Source organism: Delphinus delphis, chromosome 10 (assembly GCF_949987515.2).
Source record: "Delphinus delphis chromosome 10, mDelDel1.2, whole genome shotgun sequence".
In the NCBI taxonomy this organism is placed as follows: Eukaryota; Metazoa; Chordata; class Mammalia; order Artiodactyla; family Delphinidae; genus Delphinus; species Delphinus delphis.
Window position 1 is genome coordinate 30,194,788 of NC_082692.2, and position 19,030 is coordinate 30,213,817.

The window sequence follows — 19,030 nt, forward strand, 5'->3', positions numbered from 1 at the left end:
ACCCAGCATGTTGCTACTCTGAAAAAATCTGGGTTCTCTTGGTAACAAAGAAGGTAAGAGTGAATTCTTGCATATAATTCACTTTCAATTTAGTATGATTTTTTAAAAAAACTGTGGTGAAAATATCTCAGCTAGCCATGCCAAAAAAAGGCATACTATTTCAAATTCTCCCTTGGGGTTGACCAATTCTGAATCATTACCCCACCTAGGTTTTAGGCAACAGAAATATAAAATTGCACACTTAATCTGCAATACTCTTACTTCAAACTTTAGAAAATACAAGACTCACGTAGCAAAAGCTGTTTAGTAAAAGTTATAATACACAGTGGAGAGTTTCCACCCCACCCCCAGACTGTAATCCATGGGGGGGCAAGAGCAGGCACCCAGAGATCTGCTCTGAGCAAGGGAGGGGGCGGGTGTTATTGTGGCCTATCTGGAAAATCCTGCAAAAGTGTCAGTCACCCCCAACCCCCGCTCATCTTAGCCTCTAAGTTTGCCTCATTGCATGACTGTTAGGAAGAAGGCCCACTCTGGTGGGACTGTGGTCACGGCAGCAGAGTCAGAGTGAAAGGACCAGCTGAACACAAGAAAAAAAGACTCTGCCTAATTCATCCGGGGTGACTTTCTCGAGGCAGACGACCAGTCAAGCACGATATTTATCAAACATTCCTTTTCCTTGCAACTCTGAGAATTTATTAGCTGTTTTGTAGCTTTGATCCTTAGACACCAGCATCATCACACACTACACATAACGACCACTTACTGCCTGCCAAGCGCTGTCCCAAGCCCTCTGCAGGCATTATTCACGGCCACCCTATAAGGTGTGCTGTGCTATGATGTCTATTTTGCACATGAGGAAACTGAGACACCAGAGGTTAAGGTAGTACGTGGCAGAGCTGGGATCCCAACCCAAGCAGCTGGTCCCATGGTCTGTGCACTTGATCTGGGCACAGTATATACATTTAATACACTTCATTATTGAAAATGCATGTGGTACGGAGTTTTTGAACAAGAGTAGTAGGTAGGTCATTTCGGAAATTGGGATCAAATCAACTCATAAAACCACACATACTGATTGAACAACTACCATGTGTGTTTCGCTATATATACCCAGCCATCCCAGTTTCACCTCTAGAGTCCTAACTCAGCAATCTGTGGGGGACTAGGAGTCCCAAACCTGGCCCATAGAGGGCGCTCCATAGATACCCGTTTAACAAATGAAAGAATGGACCAACGGGAAAGGAATTTATAATCACAAAACGACTAGAACCAGTAATCGTTTAAATACAGAGCTGTGACAGCAGGGTGGCCGTTTTTAAAGCTGTTAATAGCTCTTACATAAAAGATGTGGCCATTTGAGGATGAAGCAAGACAGAATGTGGTTAAATCATTTCAGCCTGTTTGGAGGGGTTGAGAGTTGAGAATGAAAGTCTCTAGGTCTAAACGCTGGAACAGATGACTGAGAAAGTTAGAACCTCCCTTGACCAGCTCCTTCCAAATGTTTGAACATCAACACTCCAGCTAATCTATGGCCTGGTACTTAAAAATAACCTGTTGGAAAGTCACTGTAAAAAAACTCCCAGTTTTCAGCCTGATTCAGTCCGTTGCATAAACTACAACCAGCATTAATAGCTTTAGTCAGCATTTATGTCGCTCTTCCTATTAGCACAATGGGTTTTACAACCATTTATGAGTTTCTGGAAAGCCTAATAGAAAACACACATACGTGTTCGCTGTGGAAGTTGCAGAAGTTTTTTTTTTTTTGAATCTCCTTTAGCCAGTAGGGGGCGCCACCTCCCCGTCACAAAAGTCGGGGCCAGGCTCCCTAATGCGGACCACATTCCCTCCTGGCGGCTCCAGCTAGTTTTTACCCTCCCTGGTGAGTTTCTGCATTTTCCTCTTCAGCTGGCTGCATTCAGTGTCTCTCTGTCTCTCTTTCTCCTCCTGTTCATAAATAAACATTTGGGGCGTTTACATGGTACAGACTGTGTCCACAAAAGGAAACCTACATGTGAAGAGCTAAGTGATAATCTTTCTCTTCAAATTTACTGTGGCTTTTAGGAGATTTAGCAAATTATCTGAATCTGGAATTGTCTATGTGATCCATACCTCCCCTCATACTTTAAAATCATACCTTACGAAAGGCATGTTGGATTGTCCTAACTTCTTTACCACGCTGGTGTTTTAAACACAGCCAGATAATTGCCAAAGACTTATCTTTCTTAAAGAAAAATATTTGTTATCGTTGTTTGTTGTTGTTGGGAATAATACTTCTGAACAAAGGGCAAATATGAAGTTGATTTGTGGAGCTGTATAAATAAGATGATTATTCACGATGATGCCCTACAGGGTTTGAGGAGGGAACTATGCAGAGGATCTGTCTCTTCCTCAAGGAAGATCCTCTGGAATTCTTTGGAAATCTGTCAGAGAGTGCCCCATTCACTCGGTGATTCGCTCCACGAAAGGGGGGTAAGGAGGCATCCAACGATGTCCTAGATCCCAATCCACTATAGTTATAAGAGTTGAATCCTGCCTTGGGAGTAGAGAATTATCTACTGGCCTCTTATTGGAAGAACCACAAGAATTTGCCATTTAAAGTCCATCTCATTCAAGGCCAAAATCCCTCCTAGAATGGAGGAATAATACTCATGGCAGCATGAGCTGTAAACTCTTCTCAAGACCAGGGGACGCCACACAAGGGAACACTAGGGGATCTGCTGAAATTGTCGTTGCTCTTTGCTTTCTCATACACCACTGTTTTTCTGCCTTTCCTGTTTTCACCAGTGCCTAGAAATGGGGGCCTGGGAACTGCTTCCCACATACGAGCCCGTCACAGACAGAGCCCATTTGATAGCATCCTCCCCTCTGTGAGGCCAAGTCCACCATTCCTGGTCTGATGCCAAAGTGGACGTGAATTCTCCAAACCATCAAACCAAGAATATTTGACGCACCCAAAGAGCCCAGAGAGAAAAACGCTCAACCCAAAGAAATGATTCCAGGAGGCTTGGGGTCCTGAGCATGTTGGGGAATGCGGGAGTGGGCTTCACCCTCTGAGCTCCCTCGATTCTCCTTGGGCCTATGAAGTTCTGGGGTGATGGGAGAAGCCTCACTTCAGACAGCCAGCTTCTGCCTTGAGTTTATCTCTTGCTCTCATCTTTTCCCCACTCTGTCCTTGCTCCATCCTCAAACTTACATTCTACAGCCATAATAATGATCATAGTTAGTATAATAACAATGATGTTTCATTAAGTCCCACCAGACTCTGTAGAACAAGTGGCAGGATTCAAACCCAGGTCTCCTGAACACCGGAGCTCTGGACCACCTTGCCTGGTATCATGCCTGTCATCACAGGCCCTCTCGGGCAGCCTGGTCCAGGGCTGTCTGACACCCCCGACCCAGGCTCTCTCCATCCCTTCCCTGATGATACCAGTGATATGCCAACATAGCCAGAGGACCCAGGCACAGCAGAGAAGGGCCCACCAAACCGGAAGGAAAGCCGTTCCCATCTCCTACAACCCTGCTGCCATTTCTGCCTCACTGTGGTCTAAGGACCCGGCAGAGACACGGCTTTAAGAGTTAAGGGGCCGAGGGGATCAGTCACCCCTTACCTGCTTTGTGTTCTAGAAGGGTCACTGTGAATCAGAGTGGATGTGGCCCCCAGTTTCTATGTGCTTTATAATTTTCCCTCTATGTGGTCATTCATACTCATGTAACCCAGATATAACTGGGCCACCTTCCTCTCTTTAAGGACTCTTGCAAACAGAGAAAAGCGACATGACTCTAATTCCAAAACCTGGAAGAGGAATTCCGATCTTTACAGAAGATGTTTAGTGAGAGGAAATTACAGTGCCCGTCACAAAGCTGAAAGTCCTACATATGCCCTTAGAACATCTTTTTCTCTCCTCAAAATTGTATTCTTTATGACAGCATCTACGTTTCTGCTCACCTGGCCCACCGCTTCTCTTCCCCCACCTCCCATAACTCTCCTGGGCCTTTCTGCTGCCCCCGCCCCCTCCTGTCTCCTGGATCTTTGGCCCTGGGCATCTCACAGAAGAACAATTTGACCTCCCTTGGTTTCTAAAGAAAGCCTTCTTTCTCCAAAAGGTGAGGAAGAAGTGATAGTAAATTCTATTTGATTTTTTGTTGTTGTTTTTCCCATCACATTTTCATTCATGCTTAAAGCTATTGAATATCAACAAGGTGAGGCCATCTTTGTATTTTCCCTCCAAGAATATGTGATGGCCAGAAACATCTCTGTTGTGGTCTCCCTCAAACCACAGCAGCATTTTTTTTTTTTTGCATCCTTTATATTGATATGGTCTCAAATGAGAAGATGAAAATAAAAACTTCAGTCAGCCAGGTATTTCTCAATATCTAGATATTTCTTCCTTCATAGGCAAAACCCAAATGTATTTCTTTCTTCACCCAGGTGTTTTGCTGTCACTGAGGCAATGGGACAGCACTGGTCCCGAGTACAGGCAGAGTTGCTATTTGTTACTGAGGAATGATGTAAAGGGCCCTGGTAGGCTCTCTCTTCAGAGATTACTCCTTCTAGAGCCAATCATGGTTACCGAGAGCACCAAGGATTATAGCTAAAATCAACCCGTTAATAGCAGAGTACAAATACGTTATCAAATAGCTGGAAGCTAGGACTTCCCTGGTGGCGCAGTGGTTGAGAGTCCGCCTGCCGATGCAGGGGACGTAGGTTCGTGCCCTGGTCCGGGAAGATCCCACATGCCGCGGAGCGGCTGGGCCCGTGAGCCATGGCCGCTGAGCCTGCGCGTCCGGAGCCTGTGCTCCGCAACGGGAGAGGCCACGACAGTGAGAGGCCCGCGTACCTCAAAAAAAAAAAAAAATGCTGGAAGCTAGGACATGAGGAATGGTATCCTGACAGCCACACTCTTGTCAGAGGATAAGGGTACGTGAGAAAGGTCTGCAGTATGGAAGGAAGACGGCAGGCTGGGTGGACCCCCAAGGAGCAGTGGGCCAGCGCATAGCATCCAGACATGGCCTTGCAGAGTAGAAGAAGTTTAAGTTTTAGAATCCAGCAGCCCTGGTTTTAAATCCTCGTTTTGCTTTTAATTCATATGATAGGATTACTATTTTGAAAATATTTTCCTGAGTACATAACTCTAATCTGTCCTAGGCCTCCATCAACTCCATGAGAGATGAGGGTTTCTATAGAAGGAATTCTAAGAAAGAAAAAAGAATTTAATAGTTAGCTTCTGATATTCAAAATAGCATTTTCAACAAGACAGTAGCCTTGCACGCCAAGCTATTGTCTTAAAATGTCCTAGATGCCTTTTTCTCTCTCCATTTTATCACGTTGGGAGCCAGGCCTGGAGGACTCAGCTCACAGGGAGGATAGCTGCTCTGTGGTTGATGGAATCTTGGACGTAGGAAACGGAAACAGGGGTTTTGGGGATGAAGGAGGACAGCGAGGCTGGGAGAAAGGGAACCAGAGACGTGTCTGGGGAGCCCCATGGGGTGCTTTGCTCGGGTATTCTTCCCAATCAAAGTTTCGGGCAGGGGCAAGGAGTATCCCGCCTCTGACCACCACCCAAGGGTCAACATCCCCACTGTTACTCTGGAAGGATGTGGAGGGTCAGCGTCACTGAGAAGAGACAGAGCCCTTGTGGTAGCCTCCCCAAGCCGCCCACCCGACAGACCTCAGGCTTCCCATCTCCCCAGTGCCAGGAGGTCCCAGGGTCCTCCTCACATACCTACTCCCCATTTACTCACAGGGAAGCGCACGGGAGAGCAGGCTCTCTGAGTAACTGAGCACTTTTATGCAAAAGAGGCTGAGAATTCCCTAGAGGGAGTATTGAGATTATTACATCAACTAGATTCTAATCCAGAATGGACTAAGTTAAAGTTGTCGTTTTCCCACGACCCACGCGTTGGGAGCTTGTCAGGAAGAGCAAAGTGGTTAAAAACAAAACAAGGGGGCTTCCCTGGTGGCACAGTGGTTGAGAGTTCACCTGCCGATGCAGGGGACACGGGTTCGTGCCCCGGTCCGGGAAGATCCCACATGCCGCGGAGCGGCTGGGCCCGTGAGCCATGGCTGCTGAGCCTGTGCGTCCAGAGCCTGTGCTCCGCAACGGGAGAGGCCACAACAGTGAAAGTCCCTCGTACCGCAAAAACAAAAAACAAAAACAAGGTACGTTTTTCATGGTACATCCCAGGAGTCGTTTGGACAGCCTGCTGGCACAGGCCTGTGTGCCTTGGATGGGACTAAGACACAATGTCTTTATCTGTTCAATGGGGATGAATAATAACTCTCATCTCAATAACTTCGTTGTGTATTTAAATGATCAGTGGCGTAAGCACCCCTGGTCCACTTCAGAACATCAGTGAGTGTATTTCGTGCCGGTGCTGGGGAATAGGTTTCGAGCAGGGAAAGGAACACAGCAGGGTCCAGGGTGCCCGCTCTGGGGTAGGCTCCCAGTGACCACCATCTCCTTCTCCACGGGAGAGGTGAACAGACCCCCATCCAGGCTGCAGACCATGATCAGAGGCGGACCCCTGGTTCTTACCTGTCTGCAAGTTCACGTGCCAGAGAAAAATAACACACGAGAAAGTGAAAACATAGCAACCTGGGCCCACAGGGCTGCTCCTGTCCTTTCAAAGGCCACCTGTGACATCGCTCAGCTCCAAGCGAATGTTGAGCCCCCGGGGTCTGCGTGGCTCTTTGCTGCTTGATATCCCCGCTGCACAAAGCGTGCCAGCAAACCCGGGCTGGGCCCTGCTTGCAAGAGCTCGTTGGAGGCTGAGTCTTGGCTCCCCGGTCCCCATTCAGCCTCCATGCCCGGGTAAGAGTATATTATTTTCTTAGCTCAAATTGCCGTTTCCAAGTCATTATTTCTCTACGAAGAGAAAACAATATTGGGTCTTATGTAATATCAACCTCAGTGAATCTGGAAGTGATCATGGAATGGGTGGATTTTTTTTTTCCTCCTTAAAAAAGAGAAAAATAAATTTGAGATTGTTTGCATATGGCTGAGAATATTTACGAACTCTTCCCCTTGTTTCCTCATCACATATTTCACCCAGTGTGTTTGTGTGTGGTACGGAATAAATCTTTACGGGAAGGGTGGGGTGGCGAGGGGAAGAAAGCAGTTCAAGGACTGGGGCTCCATCCAGTGCCTGGGACGTTAGTGGTCCCGGGTCTCGGGGTCCCCTGGCCTCAGGCTTGCTTGCTGCTCTCTGAGGTTCCCCCCCCTCCCCGCCCGACGCCGTCCTGCTACTCAGAGGAAGTCTTTTGGAGGGAGGGTTTCAAATGCCAACACAGAAGGAATTAACATCTTCTTGTCGCTCTGGTTTCTTTCACATCCCCTTCACTCTCACCAGAGCAGAAAGTTTAACAGCAACGGTTTCATGACCTGGGTACCATTAGCCAAAAGAGATCATTAAATTCTGTGGATGCCAGATTGAGCGGGGGTCAGAAGAAGGAATGAGTTGGCAGGTAGGGGGGAAAGAAGCAGCAGAGAATGTGTTGGCGCTGGTCTTTGTCATTCAACAACACAGCAGTGTGTTAGCACACAGGAACTTCTATCTCCCTCTGGCCCTGCCTCTCAGCACGGCTTGTCACCGAGAAGGATCCCGAGGGAGGGTAAGGGACAGGGCTGTGGCTGGACATTCAGTCAGTAAGAGAAGCCAAGCTGCAGGCCATTGAATTTCCTCCTCTAGGGACTGGGCTTCAGAATCGGAGCTTAGAATCTCTCGTGCTGTCCGTACCTCGGATTTTTTGAGGAGTATACTGACCAAGAGTGTGGGGTGAGGGACAGAGCAGGGGTGACTGCCACGTTTGGTAACACAATGGCAGTAAGTGTCATTAACTGATGTCCTAATAGGAGCCAGGCACTGCGTGACGCACTTTCCCCGCATTGGCTGAGTTACTCCTCCCGATGGCCTTATGAGAGTTAGGGAGTTTTAATCCTGCAGTTGAGATGAGAAAAGCCATGCTCAGAGAGGTTGAGGAACTTGCCCACCGTCACACTTCGTAAATGCCAGGATCAGGGTCATTTCCAGGATTTGTGGAGTCGGAAGCCAATACAATAAATAGGGAATTTGAAAAGTCAAGTTCAAGGCCTTGGAGGGTAAGCCTCAGCAGCATCACAGTAAATTCACCCTGGGAGGGGTCAAAACTTAAACACAGGGTTAGCTCTGTCACATGGGCCCTTCCCTGCTGCCTCGTCTCCTCTTTTCTCTACCGTGATTGTCGCCAACTCCGGCCTTCACGTTCCTGATCAAAAATGCACAAACACGAGTGATGCAACTGACACTCGGAAGATGTCCTCAGAACATCCTGACTTGGTATGTTACGTGGCGTGTCGTCGTTGTAACATAAGGCAATGACCCTGCCCATTGCCAAACTTTACCCTTCCACCTTAAGAGACGGCTGGAGAGAGAGTTGAAATTTCTCCAGAACTATCCTCCCAAAGAGCTTCGGTTGCTGTTCTAGGCCTCTCTTACCAAGTTTCACGTTTCCAAGACTGGGCACTCGGGCAGGGACCTGCTCAGGTGTCTGGGGGCATTTGGAGTTAGAACCTGCAATGTCTCGTATCCCATCAATGTCTCTTTCCCTCGGGTGATATCAGCTCATCACATTTCAGCAGGCATTCTATCCGATTTTTCCTTTCTCCATTAGAATCAAGATTTTGTCATCATCTCCATAACTGAAAGGGGTAGCGGGATTTGTGGAAGCAAAGAGACCCAGTATAAATCACAGCTGCTTCAGTGGGGGTGAGCTGGGGTGCTAAGAGGTATTGTTGGCGCCCTCTGCTGGTGCGCTTGCATAGGCTTGCCGTCCCATCCCAGTCTAGACAATTACTAAGGGGAATACAAGCATTTTTCCCAGCCCCGCTCACTCTGTTCTCCCAAACTGGAAACACAAAGCAGATGATGAAGTCCAAGTTCAAATGCCAGGGAGAAGGAAGTGTTGAGAAACCACATCCAACCTCCAGCCTGTTTTCACATGTTCCAGTAAGCGTTCAGTTGATGTATCTTGGGCTGGTGTCGTTTCATTGTCTCAGACAAAGTCTTTCTATGAAAAGACAAACACGGGTTATGCGAGGAGGAGCTAACAGAAGGCACATTTGGGGAAAATCTGAGCGAGAGCACAGTCCTCTGGGCTCTTCCTCCAGAGGCAGCTCCCTCCTTTTAGCTGCTGAAATTAACATCCAGCCTGATTCCCACTGTCTCGGTGTCAATCTCTAAACTAGAGTCTGGAAAAAACAGTCATTGGAGGGTGGGCTGATGACAGGTGCATTGGCCAATGACCTGGCTAGCCATCTCCTCCAGCGCTCCGGTGGACAGGTTCTAGGTTAGGGTTCTCTGACTGGAGTGGTCGGTGAGATTTCGGGTGGAATGACTCTGAGTGATAGTGATTTTCTATAGCTGCTCTTTTGAGTATTTTGTTCTGTTCTTATACGTAAGTGAATTATTTGCTAGATAATCACTGGGGCAAGACAGGAAAAATCTTCTGCCACATTGTCTTCCCTCGGATTTTCACCCTTTGAGCTGTATCCGTGACAGGTTTCCATGCAGGTGGGGTTGCACATTTCTGGTGGAACCTGCTGCCCGGTGCATTGGCCATTTTGATTTTTAGAACAACCCCTCTAGATTAAACTCTGATTTTTAGAACAACCCCTCTAGATTAAACTCAAGGATGCTTCCTTGATACCCGCTGGTTCCCTGGGGGCAGCCCCGGACATGGGTGCTCACTGTCGTATGTCATGTCTTCCTGGAAGCCTTCACACCTCTCCTCCTGAGGTTGGGTTAGCCATAGCTAAGGCTGCCCCCAAATCTGGTGCCTATCTCTGTCCTAGGACCTCTCTGCAGTTGTTGTTTACTTATTTAATAGTTCTTTCTTTCTACAAAATTATTATGCGGGTTGACTGCGGAATATCAGCAAGATTTAGATGAGCAAAAGAAGAAAGTGAAAACTGACAATTATTATTGCATCTGTTGGAGAGGAACTGTACAAGCTTTGACAGATATCTGATGTTTGTATTTCTGTATTTATATGATCTTTTCCCAAAAAAAAGGATTAGCAAATGTTTATTGCTTGGTTAAGGTTTGCTTTTTCAGGCTGTTTAATACTATTCTATGGCATCGTGTACCTGGCGGCCAGGTACTCTGTAGTATGGGGGGAGCCAGTATCATGAGGCGGACAGGATTCTGGATAAGCTCCTTTGCTCTGAAGACCCTGTGGCCGTCTCCAGCGGCAGGAAGGTTGACTAAAGACACTTCTTTTGCTGTTCCACGCCAGCCCTTGAGCGAGGCCTGACCAAGGCACTGAAGAAACTGGATGACTACCTGAGCACCCCTCTGCCGGAGGAGATCGACTCCAGCACTTGCGGGGACGATGACAAGGGCTCCCGGCGCAAGTTCCTGGATGGAGACGAGCTGACCCTGGCCGACTGCAACCTGCTGCCCAAGCTCCATGTGGTCAAGGTAAAAACGCTTAATCTATCTGCAGATGCTCCCCAGGTCCAGCTCCATCAAAGGCCTCCTCACCTGTGGAGGTGAGGCCAGGGCAGTGCCGCCCGCTGATGGAGAGTCAGAGCTCGGAAGTCACGCGAACCGGAACCCCAAGTCAGCCTCCGCAGCATGCTGGCTGTATAGCCTCTCTGAGCTCCAGGTTACACCTGTAACATAGGCATGTATTGTTTAACTAGGGCTGTTGGGAGACTAACTGTGGCCTGAACGTTCCTGCCATATTGTAAGGGCTCGGTAGATAATAGTTGCTATTATTGTCCTGTTATATATAGTCCTGTCACTCCACAGGCCTCTTCCTTACCTCTTCCTCATAGGTTTTCACTGGCCACACCTCCACCCCGACATCTCTATTAAGCGTGCCCTCATATGCATGTTTTCTTTGTGGGCAGATGCACCTTCTGATTCCCTGTAGCCACTCTCTGGGGCAGGCAGCCACCTTCCTCATCTACCAGTTGAAGAGCTGGATTTTCTTGCTACTGCTGCACTTACTGATCACGGTTAACCTGCAGTGTAATCCTTTCCTATACCAGCCTTAGGATCTGAGAATTGGAAAGAAGGGGGAAATTCTGAGGTCACCCTAATCTCCCACCCCAAAGTGGACCCCTTCCTGTGTGTCTGTGACAGGCTTCTGTGCAGCTGTGACTGCACGTTTCTGATGATGAAGAGCCCTCTGCCTACCGAGCCAGCCCTACTATTTTGGACGGTTCCAGTTATTAAACCAGCCTTCTTTATATGGAGCCCAAACGTGCCTCCCTGCTCCCTTGGTTCTCTGGAGCAACACGAAACAGGGCTGCTCTCTTCATCTCATTTGAAGACAGCAGTTGTGTCTCCCACATTTCTCTACACTAATACTTCTTCTCACATCCTTTTTTTTCATTTTTATTTTTTTAACCATTTTATTTGTTTGTTTTAAAATCACCTTTCTTGGAGTATAGTTGATTTACAATGTTGTGTTAGTTCTGGGTGTTCAGCAAAGTGATCCAGTTATATATATATATTCTTTTTCAGGTTCTTTTCCATTATAGGTTATTACGAGATATTGAGTATAGTTCCCTGTGCTATACTGTTGTTGTCTATCTATGTTGTATATAGTAGTGTGTATATGTTATTCCCAAACTCCTAATTTATCTTCACGCCTCGCCCCCCAACTATCCCCATTGGTAACCATAGTTTGTTTTCTATCACATCCTTTTCTGACTCTCACCAGACCAGAGAAAATTACAGTGTGATCGTAGAGCTAGACTGCTGTCTACGTTTACATGTGTTAATATCTTATTGTCTCAGACAAAAAGCTCTGTGAGGACAGGTCTTCTCCAAGCATGATGGTGGGTACATGGTGGCCCTTTAATAAATACTCATTGATTGACCATTTGATCACCGAGCTTGTGATCCCCAGTTTCTTTCCACCTGTCACTAAGGAGAACCAGATTCAATCATTTATCAGCTGGATATCTGCCTACTGGTTTTCAGCTGATGTCCTGAGCTGGAAATCAGAGACCTCCAATCAGAACACACGCCAGCTTGAGTTGAAATGTTAGCTGTGCACACACCGGTGCTCCTGCGGGACACGTCAGGGCTGGAGGCTGGGACAGAATCATGCTTGCCAGGGCTGATGGGCAGAGCAAATTCAGTCTATTAATAAGAAGACACTTTGGGTTTGGGCCAAGCCAATGGTCACTGGTAGGTCCAGCCAAGCTATGTCTTTGAAGTTATTAATTACTGCACGCCCTCCCCACCTCCAAAACATCTTTTATTCTCATTTCCTGAGGAACAAGTGGCACCATTAGGCGTGATATGATTCTATCAGTCACACTGTCAGAGTGAGGTAATGGAAAGAACCCTGTTCTAGAAGTCCGGAGACCCAAGTTCTGGTCCCGTGGGTGCAGCAGGAGTTGGGCCAGGCCTTTTACTCTTTGGGGGAATCATTTCTCTCATGCCCAAAAGAAGAGATGTGTATTATATTCCTCCTCGCCTCTTCCCCTCACTTCCGTCCCTCCTCCTGTCACTCACACGTGGGTTGACCACCCACTCCAGAATCACGTGTCTGATCAGGTGAACAAATGGATCTTCCAGGCCTCAAGCTTCATCCTCTGGTTTCTCCAGTTCCTTCCAGCCCTGGATGACTAAGTTACACTCCTATCCTGGGATGAAGTTCAGTGTGTCATTTACTTGGAGGAGCTGGGGATCAGAGGGAGGATGGCCCGCGAGGGGACAAAGACTGGGCCTCACCTCCCGTCTTCTTGGATTTCTGCTGACCCAGCTTATCAGATCCCAGAGCCCTGGCAAACCTCTGAAGTGTGGAAAGCGTGAAGGGGCAGCCAAGTCAGACCTCCATCTTGGCTTCAGACGCCAAGACTTAATCTCGGCTGGGGGAGCTAACTGTTTTCATATGAAAGCAAATTCAGAACATGAGCATGGACGTTCCTGCGGACGTCAGAGCTTCTGCCGTGCGCGTCCTCTCCCTCTCTCTCTCATTGGCTCTCCTTCGGTATGTCTGCATCCTTGGAGGGTGAGTTGCTCTGGCCCCGCTGCTCACGGACAGCCTGGTTTGAACTTTCGTTGCCTGGCTGCCTTCTATTCTCATCTCCCCACACAAGCCAACGTGTGAGGAAAGAACCAGCTCTGGCCAAGGTCATGGTCCCTCCGGGCAGGGAGGGACACACGGGACTCCTGTGGTTGCCCCTGGGACCCTCGGCCCCTGGACCCTCACGTGGCACAGGGACCTGTTCAGCTGCTGAAGCAAACAGGAAGGGAGCTATATATATAAATACAAATATATACTCATAAGGTGCATCTCTGCCGTTTTCAAGCTCATATTATATATATGCTTTAAAAACTTGAAAACGCATTCCAGCACGTAGAGACTCGAGGCTGCCCCACGGATCAGTTTATAATTTTGAAAAATATTTTTTTTTGAAAAATATTTTTTTTTGAAAAATATTTTTTGATCGATGCCTTGACCTTATTGTGGGCCTTCTTCTTTCTGTTTTTTTCCATTTTTTAAATTGAAGTATAGTTCATGTACAATGTAAGTTACAGGTGTACAACATAGTGATTCATGGTTTTTAAAGGTTATACTCCACTTATAGTTAACTATAAAATACTGGCTGTATTCCCCGTATTGTACATCTTTGTAGCTTATTTTATACGTAGTATTTTGTGCCTCTTGATCTCCTAGCCTCTATTTTGCTCCTTCCCTCTGGTAACCACTAGTCTGTTCTCTGTATCTATGAATCTGTTTCTGTTAGATTCACTAGTTTGTTCTCTTTTTTAGATTCCACATATAAATGACAACACGCATGGTTTCTGTCTCTCTGTATGACTTCTTCCATTTAGCATAATGCCCTCCAAGGCCATCCAGGTTGCTGCAAATAACATTATTTCATTCTTTTTTAAGGCTGAGTAATATTCCATTGTATATAGACCACATCTTCTTTATCTATTCATCTGTTGATGGGCACTTGGGTTGCTTCCATGTCTTGGCTATTCTAAATAGTGCTGCTATGAACACTGGGGTGCATGTATCTTTTTGAAATACTGTTCTCGTTATTTTAGGGTATAAACAGGAGTGGAATTACCAGATCATACGGTGGTTCTAGTTCTAGATTTTTTGCGAAAACGTCATACTGTTTTCCACAGGGGCTGCATCGCTTTGCATCGTGTGGGCCCTTTTCATTCACTCTGGCAATTTCCAGCTGCGTCCCTTGGTGGAACCTCCACCCCTGCATGGATTTTCTCATTACCCAAGACAGCCTTTCCTGTAGGTTCGCGAGCAAGCCCAAGGAGCCACCGCCTTGCAGTGAGCAGAGGGTTCTGTCGAAGGACCCTGATTCCATCCCCTGTGTTATCGGCCACACCTATGCTAGACACACATTGCCAGGTGGCTTCTGTAGTGACCACCCCAAACCAGTTCTTTTAACCGAGATAATTTCATATGAAGAAGTACTAAGAACTAGGAAGCCAAAATGTGCCTTGAGGTTCCTCCTTCAGGGCAGCAGGGCAGAGGGAAGAGGTTGGGATGATCCAAACTTGAACTATACAATAGCCAAGACATGGAAACAACCTAAAATGTCCATTGACAGATGAATGGATAAAGAAGATGTAATATATATATATGTGTGTGTACATATATGTACATATGTATATGCAATGGAATACTACTCAGCCATAAAAAAGAATGAAACAATGCCATTTGCAGCAATATAGATGGACCTAGAGATTATCATACTAAGTGAAGCAAGTCAGAAAGAGAAAGACGAATACCATATGATATCCCTTATATGTGGAATCTAAAATATGACCCAAATGAACTTATCTACGAAACAGAGTCACAGACAGAGAGAACAGACGTGTGGTTGCCAAGGGCAGGGGTGGGGGAGGGACGGACTGGGAGTTTGGGATGAGCAAATGCAAACTAGTGTACATAGACTGGATAAGCAACAAGGTCCTACTGTACAGCACAGGGAACTCTATTCAATATCCTGGGATAAACCATAATGGAAAATAATATGAAAAAGAATGTGTAATATATATGTATAACTGAGTCACTTTGCTGTACAGCAGAAATGAACACGACATTGTAAATCAACTACACTTCAACAAAATAAATGAAAGAACAAAAAACCCCTAGAACTCCATGAGGGATCCCACAGAGCTACACCTTGGACCTCCGAGGTGGGGTGCTGCTTAGCTGGGGCTGAGGACTGGGTTCAGAGAGGGCTGTGGGGCTGGGACCCAAGCTCGGTGGTGGGCTCACTGTTGTGTGCCGGCCTCTCTGAGCTGGTGTGAGGACACGGGTCCTGTGAGCGTTTGCAGAATGGCAAACTGGATTCAGCTGCTGCTACTGGAGAAAAGGAGACTCTCATAGGAACAGGAAACCCACAGGAAGGGGCCAGTCCCTGCTCCCTCCTCCAGTCGCGCAGCCTCTCTCTAGCACCCCCTGTCGTCATAGCCTTAGGGGAGTTGCCGGCAAAGCAGAGGTAAGGTTTGCAGTCCCAGTCCCAGCATCACCAAGAAGCCGGTACAGCTACACCGGTAGGTCTGGAGATAAAGCAACAGTAGCTGAATAATTGGCACAGGAGGGATTCTGAGTAGAGCTATTCCTTTATCATTTACATAAGGCTGAGTGGCAAAGTGGAAAGAATTGGATTAGACAGCAGAGACTGTAATAAATATTAGTGATTAATAGAAAATTATAGATAACAGATACTGGTTGAATTATTTTCCTGTGTAATATTGTATAAACCACTAAATCTCTTGTGACTCCAGTTTGCTCATTGCAAAGGATCTGCAGGCTTTAAAGTTAAGTGTTCATATACGTTTGACACTAGATGCACTCTGTCTGATGTTCGGATAACAAGATGGTAAAGATTAAATACAACTTTTTATTGAATCCCTCCCTGCTTGTTTAACCTCTCTCTGCCTTATTTTTCTCATCTGTAAAATGGGAATATAACACACTCTTCCCTGTAGTGTTATTTAGGGATTTCAGTAGCTTGCCAAGTGCTTAAGGCAGTGCCTGGTACAGAGCACAGAGGGAATAGATGTTTGCTATTGTTGTTACTCTTATCAACAGCATTATTGAGGTTATCAAGGGAGACAGAAATGAAGAAGCTGTGGTTCCTGTCCTCATACTGCTCACAAGCTAGGGAAGAGAGGGGGGGATATGAACTGACTGTGATTCGGAGTAGAATAGAGCTTAGGGCCGTAATGGAAGTTCAAAACCGATGCGGGAGATCGGAGCGGGGAAATGCATCCTCCCTGGAACGTGGTCGTGTCTATGCGACTGAGCTGTTCACACAATAGGTCATCGGTGTCCCTCACTCAGAACTGCTTTCTGGGGAACCCGGCACAGCACTGGCGCCCAGATGAAGATGAAAGCCCGGAGTGGCTGGTCTGGGGGGTTCTCTGTGTGGGAGGATCCCTGGGCCAGTGATCTGGTGACCTCTTTAAAAAGAAAGCAAGGAAAGGAGTCAGAAGTCAGTGGTGTAGGAGAGAGGCTACTCTTTGCTCTCTCCTCCCCAGTTCCCGAGGGGTAGAGGCAAGACTAGTCAATGTGAGGCCCCAGTGCCCAGCGAAACTAAAAGGGTGCCCGTTAAAAAAGTCGTCAGTTTCCAGATGTTGACAGCAGAGTGTTAAACCAAGAGCAGGGCCCTTCCGAGTGTGAGACCCCCTGTGACTCACAGGTCTCACGTCTTTGAAGCCCTCCCTGGCTAGAGAGACCTTATTAAAGAGACCACGCAGCCCCTACCTAGGAAGGAATGCATGCAGTGGGCAAAAGGTGGGTCTCAGTGAATTCTGACAACAGGTCATCTTTATTGAGCACTTAGTATGAGCCAGCCCCCCCCCACCCCCAATCATTTTATGTGTATTAACTGATTTATTACTCCAAGGTAGCTCGTCTTATTACCTCCATTTTAGAGGAAAAGAATTTGGGGCTCAGAGAAGTTAAGTAACTAGTCCAAGGTCACACAGCTGTCAAGTAGTGTGGTCAGGATTGCAGATCCAGTCAGCTGGGATCCAGAGCCCACGCTTTTAACCACTATGCTACTGTGTCTCTCAACACAAACACCACTTCCCCAGAACGCCCAAGTCCACAGCCCCGAGTGTGGTAAGCTAAGGAGAGAACAGAAATCACTGTCTGTTCACTCCTACATACCCTGAACCTCCATATACATTGCTATACCTAACTTAACGTTTTATGCTTTGTATTCTCTTCTGTAAATAAGGATGCTTAGTAAAGCAAAGTGGATGGGGAAAAAAGAAAAAAAAAGGTTGTCTATAATTCAATCAAGCAGACATAACCACTGGTAATAGATTGGTGTATATACTTCTAGTCATCCTACATATTTCTCCAAATGCCTCATACTACACTTCAAACTTAATGGCCTCTCTTGAAGCGTTTTCCAAGTCACTGGGATTTCCCCCGCAGCATCCTTTTTCATGGCTCTCCAGATATGTATGATAACGTATTTATCCATTCACGTGTTGCTGGACATTTGTGTTGGATTCCATTTTTTGCTATTCCAAATAGTCCTACGGTCCTATGTGTGTAGCTAACTCTTCTTGTACACCCATGGTATTTCCTAAGGAAAAAAATCCCTGGAAGCAGAATTACTAAGTCAAAGGGCGAATTATATTTGCTTGAGAAAATACAATACAATAAAAATAAATAAAATATAAAATAAAATAAATTGCATTAAAAAGGCAGCACTGCCACCTTGTATGACAAGCATCTTGCTGCCGGCCCCTTGGGACGCCTGGAGGGTCTTCCCTCTGTGCACACACTCGGTCCCACCACTAACACCTTCCCGGTGGTTTGTTTCACGCTTTCACACCATCTCCATCCTGCCATCTCTGTTGTAGACTGTGGCCAAGAAATACCGCAACTACGATTTCCCGGCTGAGATGACGGGCTTGTGGCGGTACCTTAAGAACGCCTATGCCCGGGACGAGTTCACCAACACCTGCGCGGCCGACAGTGAGATTGAGTTGGCCTATGCGGATGTGGCCAAGCGCCTCAGCCGATCCTGAACTTGGCCGTCTTGCCCCATCACTGCTGCAGAAAGACTCACCGTCTCCCCAAGGACTCCAGCTTCACGGACTCCTTTTCCACGGCACCTCCAGAAACTTCTGTTTTTATCAGGCCGCATCTTGCTGGCATCACTGGAACCCCAGCCTGCTGTCTTTGATGAAGGTCGGCACCACCCCCATCTGATCAGGCAGGAACCTGCAAGCAGAAATGAGAGAAACCGTCAAGCTCTCAGCCTTTCGGGCCTGGGCTGGGTTCAGTGTATCTGGGGTCAGTGCGGGAGAACGAACCCGTCTGTGGGATTGTCACTGGCCCCTTTTGCCAATATCAAAATATCTCCTAGGCTGTGTTAGACACGTGCAACACCCTGTCCTCGTCCACTCACCTCTTTGTCAGTAACTCCAAGGCCAAGGCCAAACGCCATCTTAGTTCTCATTAGAAAGAGATGCAGTGCTTTTTAGGGGGAGACAGAGAGTGAATGGAAAGAATGGAGCAGGTGTCCATTTGGGCATCCGGCAGACACACCTCCAGTCACTCACCACTTTCTGGCACTCCTGTCCCTTCGGGCACTGAAGGCCAGATTGGAAAACTATTTCAGACGCAGTCTCAGTTTGCTGCAGTGCCAGGCGCAGTCTGATGCTATCAGGTACCTGGCTTGATGCTGATCTCCATTTTTATCTGTCCAGGCCTTGCCAGGAAGGGCAATTGCCATGTAATTCCAAGCTGGGGGGACTGGGAAGGGGAGGGGAGGGGAACAGTGTCAATGCCAAAAGGCCCAAGGGGTCTACCAGCCATGGGGTTTGCTTGCTTACAGGAGTGGTTTCCTTGGAGATTACATGCCTGGGTTTGACTGTGTTTATCCACGAGGGAATTTTGGTCTCTGAGAAAGCGGATGGGAGTGGGAGGGTGGAGGGATGGGTGAGGATTAAAAACAAGTCCTTTAGGACTCAATGTTTCCCAGGAATCTTTTAGATAGGTCTTCTCTCTTATGATCTA

At 47.1% G+C, this 19,030-nt stretch overlaps 1 protein-coding gene across 1 annotated transcript in view; it reads left to right on the forward strand.

The window, feature by feature from the left end:
- Positions 1–18,741, forward strand: part of LOC132431954 (chloride intracellular channel protein 5) — a 104,991-nt gene extending 86,250 nt beyond the window's left edge. The window contains exons 5-6 of the mRNA XM_060021721.1: positions 10,274–10,458; positions 17,869–18,741. Coding sequence (XP_059877704.1) covers positions 10,274–10,458; positions 17,869–18,036 — 353 coding nt within the window. The 3' untranslated portion in view covers positions 18,037–18,741. The remainder of the gene's footprint in view (positions 1–10,273; positions 10,459–17,868) is intronic.
- The last annotated feature ends 289 nt before the right edge of the window (positions 18,742–19,030 follow it).